This window comes from Mus pahari, chromosome 3, assembly GCF_900095145.1.
Source record: "Mus pahari chromosome 3, PAHARI_EIJ_v1.1, whole genome shotgun sequence".
Lineage (NCBI taxonomy): Eukaryota > Metazoa > Chordata > Mammalia > Rodentia > Muridae > Mus > Mus pahari.
In genome coordinates this window covers 96,082,171-96,089,741 of record NC_034592.1, presented here as the reverse complement: position 1 = coordinate 96,089,741, position 7,571 = coordinate 96,082,171, and the positions used below count along the sequence as shown (strand labels likewise).

General features: G+C 45.0%; 1 protein-coding gene across 1 annotated transcript in view; it reads right to left on the bottom strand.

Moving 5' to 3' along the window:
* Nucleotides 1-3,671, bottom strand: part of Aven (apoptosis and caspase activation inhibitor) — a 133,914-nt gene extending 130,243 nt beyond the window's left edge. The window contains exon 1 of the mRNA XM_021194542.1: nucleotides 3,420-3,671. Coding sequence (XP_021050201.1) covers nucleotides 3,420-3,650 — 231 coding nt within the window. The 5' untranslated portion in view covers nucleotides 3,651-3,671. The remainder of the gene's footprint in view (nucleotides 1-3,419) is intronic.
* Nucleotides 3,672-7,571: the final 3,900 nt, after the last annotated feature.

Sequence of the window (7,571 nt, the reverse complement as noted above, 5' to 3'; positions counted from 1 at the left end):
AAAAAAAAAAAAAAAAAAAAAAAAAAAGTATATGGAACAGTTGAAATTTTATTGCTAAAGACTTTATTGATGTGGTTTTTAAATGTATAAAGCCAGTATCAAGTCACTACAGTACTTAAGGCTACTCATAAAAGTGGTGTGCCTTTTAAAGTGCTTCTACAGCCATTGTTGAGACAGGGTTTCATGGAGCCCATGATGGCCTCTGACTACTGTGTGCCTTCTGATAGCCTGCCTCCTATTCTGAGTTCTGATAAGGTATGCAACCCCATATCCAGAGTTCATGTGGTGCTGGGGACCAAACCCAGGGCCTTGTGCATGCTTGACATTCTAGCAAAAGAGCCACATCCTCGGCCCTTAAAACGTTTTCCTGTTCTGTGTTTTAATTAACTAAAAGCTGGCAATTATGTATTTTGAAAGTATCTGATCCATTTGATTTTAAAATATATTAGATGTAAACATAGACACAGTATAACTCATGGTTTTCTCCGAATAAGTTAAACAGTTTGAGGATTGGTATCTATATAGATCATGGGAAAATGGAGGTGAAATAATGGCCAGTGGAAAAAGCACACCTCAAAATAGCACACTCTTAACAAGAACAGATACACCGAGACACTTAACATCTACACAATGGCTCACGGCAATGAGAAGGAATGTCAAAAGCCTTTTCCGCGCAATATAGCCCAGACTGGCCTGAAACTCACTATGTAGCCTGGCTCCAAAATGTAATCCTAAAGCAATTTTCTGTTGGGACACTTAAGCACGTTCAGCCACCAGCCAAGCAAGCTTCAGTCTTTCTGAAAGGCGGGAAACAGTCTTGGAGGCTGTTGAGTCTGAGTTTAATAAGCTTACAGTCTCTACTGACTGTCACGATGCCACTGACCCACTTCAGCCTCAGGGAGGCAACAAGCCTTAGACACGCGCCAAGACCTGACATGACACCAAATCAGCCCTGTCTGAGCGCCAGTCAGACACTCCCTCTGTCAGAGTACGCGACTCTCAGCGATAGCTAGCATTGTTTACTACCCAAGCCAGGGGTTAGCGACAAAGAAAAAAAGGTAAAAATAAATACATTTATTTAAAAAAAAAATGCATTCAAAGTTCTAGTGTGGTTATTAACAGCCCTCTCACTTTTTATTGACCAGACTAGGAATGGTGGCACAGGCCTGTAGGCCCTCTTCTGGTGTGTCTGAAGACAGCTACAGTGTACTTAGATATAATAAATAAATAAATAAATAAATAAATAAATAAATAAATAAATAAAAAAGTTACAGAATACAAGATTAATTTGGTGAAGGTGAAATATAAATCAAAAAACAATAGCAGCAAAAAATTTAGATAAAATATATACAAATAAATTTAACCAAAGAAGTGATTCATATTGACAATGATAATTACAAAACATCAATAAAATCTCCTGGAAAAGACACTAAATCACAAGCTTTCACACAGCCTTCCGGTGCCCATGGATGAAAGAACGAAAACGTTCAAATATCCGTAATACCTAGAGTGATCTACAGACTGAATGTAATGCCCACTGAGAAGGCCAGACATCCTTCAAGCACTCCTAAAATTTGCATAAAACTGTAAAAAGATCCTAAACATTTTAAGCAAAGAAATAAAAGTTAAACCTTAAGATATCGGAGTTTTAGACACACTACAAAAGTAGGTAAAAGGCTAAACTGTACAGTCCTGGTTTAAAAAAAAATTAAAAAAAAAAAAACAAAACAGCATAGCAGGGCGTGGTGGCACACGCCTTTAATGGGGGGGGCAGGGAGGGGAGGCAGAGGCAGGCGGATTTCTGAGTTCGAGGCCAGCCTGGTCTACAAAGTGAGTTCCAGGACAGCCAGGGCTACACAAAGACACCCTGTCTCAAAAAAACAAAAAGCTCAGCAGGTAAGAGCACCCGACTGCTCTTCCAAAGGTACAGAGTTCAAATCCCAGCAACCACATGGTGGCTCACAACCAACTCTTAACAAGATCTGACTCCCTCTTCTGGAGTGTCTGTAGACAGCTACAGTGTACTTACATATCATAAATAAATAAATCTTTAAAAAACAAAAAAAGCAAAAACAAAAAAACAAGGACTAGCAAAAATGCAGATAAGGGTTCTCAAATGCTATGGTAACATCAATTTGGTATAGCATTACAAAGAGCAGCACAGCTATTCCTTAAAAATAAAAACTATAACCACCACTAAGGATTCCACAATCCTATTACTAGGAATATACTCAAAGGAACTAGAGGCAAACATCTGCATTCTTGTGTTTATTTTTATTTACATGAATGAATGTGTGTGTGTATGGGAACAAGTGCAGGTGCCTTAGAGAGGATTAAGAGCTGCTGTTCTGAAAACACAACTGCCTTTAACATGGCCTCAAAGGATCTGATGCCTTCTGGCTTCTGCTGGCACTACACTTATGTGCAGAGAGACAGAGAGACAGAGAGAGACCCATGGGTGCAAAAAAACTAATATATTTCTAAAAAAAAATAGATATAAACAAATTCTTGCATTTTGTGATGCTAACGATTGCATTAAGGATAATAACACACTGCAGTAAAGGTGACTGCCCTTAATTTGCTTATCAAACTCAGTAAGCTCATGGTTCATACCACCCATTTTTAGAAAGAATGATTTCAGGGCTTCTTACTTCCCAAGTAAGTTACTTTGCATGAGTACATATCTAGAAGTTGTTTCCATTTGCAGTCTAGTCATCCAGAGGGGAAGCAAAGGATGTAGACTGTGTGGAATCCTGCAGCTGGACAGTGGTCCCTACACAGCTGGAACTCTATTGACTGTCTGCTTTCAAAGCACTGCACTTAATCCCGATTTAGGGCGCCAACGTGCCCAACCATAAGATATGAGTACAGAAAGGCCTCGGGAAGATCGGTCAGTCTCTCCTCATTTAATTTTTAGGTACCCAGAATGGTATTCTCGGCGAGACTAAGTATGAATCTGAAGAGTGGGAAGGATCTTAGAGATCACCAATCCAAACCAAAATGAAGACAGAATCTTCCCCCATGTCCTTCCATCCAGATACGGGTGACCACAGACACTGTTACCCAGGCAATGTGGGATGAGAAAGGAAACAGAGGACAGAGTAAACTCGGAGTAAATCTGTTTGGGTTCGCGTATTCTGGTAGTCATTGCTCCGCAGGAAGTAACTTCTGTGACAGCAAGGCTGTAGCCGGGACACCAGGCGCCGCCGTTCGTCTCCAGCAGACCACCGGACTCCGGCACCAGCAAAACCCGGAGGCCGGTCGCCTAGTCCTTCGGCCACAAGCAGCCAGGGGCTGCGCGTGCACGGTCCACGCGCATCCCCCCCCCGCCCGCGCCCTCCCGGCTCCATCCCGCGCAGGCGCTGTGGCTCGCGCGCCCCACTCGCCGGCTAGCGGCCGCAGCCACCCGAGCTCCTTACCCGCGTGCTGGCTCCGCCGCCCCGGCCTCCAGGCTCCCGGCGGCCGCCTCGCGGTGCGCCACCTCCTCGGCCTCGGCGGAAGCCCCGGCCTCGGCCCCGCCGGCCGCCTCCGTCCCCGCCGCCTCCTCTCGCCAGCGCCGTCGCTGCCCCGGCCGGCTCTCGGTCCCCTCCGGGCCGCTCCCGGCCTCCCCGCCGCCCGCGGCCGCCCCTAGCCCCGCGCTCAGCCTGCATGAAGCCGCCTGCGAGCAGAGCGCGCGAGCCGCTGCGGAGAGCGCAGGCCCCACCGGAAGCAGCCGAGCGCCGGCCGTGGTGATCGGGGCGCGGGGCCCGGCCGGGGCGGGGACCACAGAAGTGATCTGTAATAAAAGGACGCCATAAAGTCACTTTGTGTGATAGTTCTTAATTCATATGAGCGTTTGCATGACACAAAACCTAAGGTGTCCATGAGATTTTTAGTTAACCTGATTTTAAAGAAGATAAGGCATTTTAAAGTCAGGATTTAGGAAGGGTTGAGGGTGAGTCCCAAGTCACAGGTATGGACAGCGGCTCAAGTGGGTGGAGGGGTCCAGTAGGGAAGGGGAAAGATGCTTGAAAATCCTGAAGAGAACTTGTAAACGTAGTTGCTGTAACTCACATTGACTGAGCGCTTGAGTCCCACGGGTACTCATGTTGTCCTTATTTTGCAATGAGGCAACAGCCAAGCTTAACTCTCTTAGCAGGACTTGGTTAGACAGTGTTCAAAGACAAGGGTAGCAGGAAAGTTAGTTATGGAAAGACAAGAGGAAGCTGGGAATGTAGCTCAGTGGAAGGATACCCAAATCGTCTTTGGAGAAGTTTAAAAGAGAAACCACAGGTGGCGCAGGCCTTTAATCCCAGCACTTGGGAGGCAGAGGCAGGCGGATTTCTGAGTTCAAGGCCAGCCTGGTCTACAAAGTGAGTTCCAGGACAGCCAGGGCTACACAAGAAAAACTCTGTCTCGAAAAACCAAAAAGAAAGAAAGAAAGAAAGAAAGAAAGAAAGAAAGAAAGAAAGAAAGAAAGAAAGAAAGAAAGAAAGAAAGAAAGAAAGAAAGAAAGAAAGAAAGAAAGAAAGAACCACAGAAGCCAAGGTTAATTTGTCTTAAGGAAGCTACTACAAAGTGAGTTCCAGGACAGCCAGGGCTACACAAGAAAAACTCTGTCTCGAAAAACCAAAAAGAAAGAAAGAAAGAAAGAAAGAAAGAAAAAGAAAGAAAAAGAAAGAAAGAAAGAAAGAAAGAAAGAAAGAAAGAAAGAAAGAACCACAGAAGCCAAGGTTAATTTGTCTTAAGGAAGCTACCTGAAAACAATGAAAGCAAGCCCAACCATGATGGTTCAGGCCTTTTAATCCCTGCACTGGAGAGCCAGGGGTAGGACCATCTCTGAGTTCACCAGTAGCACTGTTTCGAATTGAAAAGACAGATCGGCCCCACCCTAAAGTCCTCAATTCAAGTGGAAGATAATTATATAAACAAATGATTCTGCTCCAGTGAACTGAATGCCTTGAGCAACTCAAGATCAAAGCTGAAAGTTGGCTTTTCTTAAGTAAACCCCCAAGGTACAGCCTGATGACTGAACTGGAGTTGACACAGCTAACAGGTGGCAGGGAATGGGGGAACCTACATGATGAGAGGACCCCTGAAGGTTTGTCAACTTGAGATAAAATGTCTTTAAAAATGGCTATCCCAGCCGGGCAGTGGTGGCGCACACCTTTAATCCCAGCACTTGGCAGGCGGATCTCTGAGTTCAAGGCCATCCTGATCTACAGAGTTCCAGGACAGCCAGTGCTACACAGAGAAACCCTGTCTCGAAAAAGACCAAGAAAAAAAAAGTGGCAATCCCTTGCAGAACACTCAGAACTCACCAGTCAATGAACACTGTAGATCTCTTCATCTGAACTAATACACCTGGTTTCTGGAACCAAGATTGGAAACACAAACAGGGTGGCTGGAGGGAGATAGCTCACTCGGGACAGGCAATGCCTGCTGCCCATTGGCCAGCCATAGCAAAGTCTCTGGGCTCCAGCTTCCATGAGGGTCCTCCTTAGCTTTCTGATGCTGTCATAAACATCATGGGCAAAACGACTTGGGAAGGAAGGGTTCCATCTTCTGCTTTACAGTACATAATTAAAGAAAGCTGAGGCAGGAGCTCCAAGTAGAAACCGGGGAGAGGTGCTGCTCACTCATTTTGTTTTCGGGCTCAATTTCAGCTAAAAAAATTTTTTTAGATTATTTTATGTGTACATCGGTTTTGTCTATATGTATTATGTGAACCATGTGAGTACTTGGTACCCACAGATGCCAGAAGACAGCTTTGGATTCCCTAGGACTGGAGTCATGGATAGTCTGAGCTACCTTGTGGATGCTGATAACCAAACCATGGTCTTCTGCAAGAGCAACAATTGCTCTTAACGGGTAGGTTATTTCCCTACTGGTGAAAATTCAAGTCAGGGAAGTAATGGGGGGGGGGGGGGGGGGGGGGGGGGATGGAGAGGAGAAAACATATGTCTGGATTATATAGGGAAGAATCTCTGCGGGGAGGGTAGCCCAGCCCCTGGGCTGGAAAGTTCAAGGCTAAGGGCAGGATATGCCAGGTAGGGACTGGGGGATGCTGGGAGAACCTGGAGGCAAGGTCTGGTTTGAAACTAAAATATACACTTCAGTCCCTTGTCCCAGGGTCCAAAACCAAACATACCAGCCTTTTGTTGGTAATGAATGAGTAAGGGTCAGAATAATCATCCATGACTGCTTCCTGCTGACATTAGGGCATTGCTGACATTGACATGAGGTGTGGGCAAAAAGCTGGCATGTTGGCCAAGTCTGGGAAGAGCTGGTCACTGCTATCCAGGTTGTGGGATCATCTCGGGGTAAGAGTGTGTAGGCCCAGTTGAAGCAGTCTGTGAGGCTGAGCCAGAGCACCGGTTAGTAGCTTTGTAGCTTTCCTGAATGCAGATTCTGAGAGAACACCTGGTTGTTATGAGCAAAAGATAAAGTTAAGGAGTTCAGGGAGAAAAACTTTTCCTTAGGTGTACATTTGAGACTCTTAGGCCAGTGGTCTTGGGAGTTAGAGAAGGAAGGGGTCATGGGTTCCAGGACCAGGGATAAGGAAATGGATCACACCTTCAGGAATATGCAGGTTGAGAAGGAAGCAAGCTGTTTATTGACAGTATTTGTCTTGAGTCTATTTGACTGTGGGAGGTAGATTCGAGTGGATTCCCTGAAGCTCACATGAAAGAAAACACAAATATTAAATAACTTTTCTGGCCATGCAGCTAGTAATTAATGGAATGAATCAAAGCCAGGGTTGCCCGGCTTCAAAGTCTCCATGGCTCTTGAGAAGCCAATCTGTAAAAGAGATTTAAGTTCTAGTCAGAGACAAAGTGAATAGAAAAGTTCAGGCCATAGTTGTCAGGGTGTGAGAGGAAATGAGAGCCAAGAAGACAGCTAGGAAATGGGAAATTTAGGATTTTACCATCAAATGTAAATGAGGAAGTTAGGCCCTGGGAGGCAGTGGCCATGCCCACATATGTTGTTCAGGTGGGCAGGCCACTAATGCCACTTACAAGGAGAGAGTCGAGGGTTCCAAATCACAATATTTGGACACACATATATATAAAGCTTTAATTGTAGTCACCCTCACTCCCCTGTCCTGTCCCACAGTAATAAAAATACATTTTTAACACTGCATTCTGTAATTTTGCTATCTCGTTGCCAAACAGTTAACATTTTGTCAGCAGGCACCTTTTTTTCTGACATAGCACTTTATTTTCTTTCTTTTTTTTTTTAAATCATTTCTACATTTTTCTTTTCTCGATCACACTATATTTTTATCCTTACTATTTGGTGAGATAGACAGATGAAGGAGATAGAGTCTTTGTATCTCCCTGTGAAATTCAGAATGCCCACGGTACTTGGGATTAATGTGTTCTTCCTTATTTTGAGCTCTCAATGTCAGTAGTCCCATCTCATCATAAACACAAGCACAGACCATAAGACCATAAGAATAGTAAGGAGAGCCGGATGTGGTGGCTCACGCCTTTAATCCCAGCAGTTGGGAGGCAGAGGCAGGCAGATTTCTGAGTTCGAGGCCAGCCTGGTCTACAGAGTGAGTTCCAGGACAGCCAGGGCTATACAAA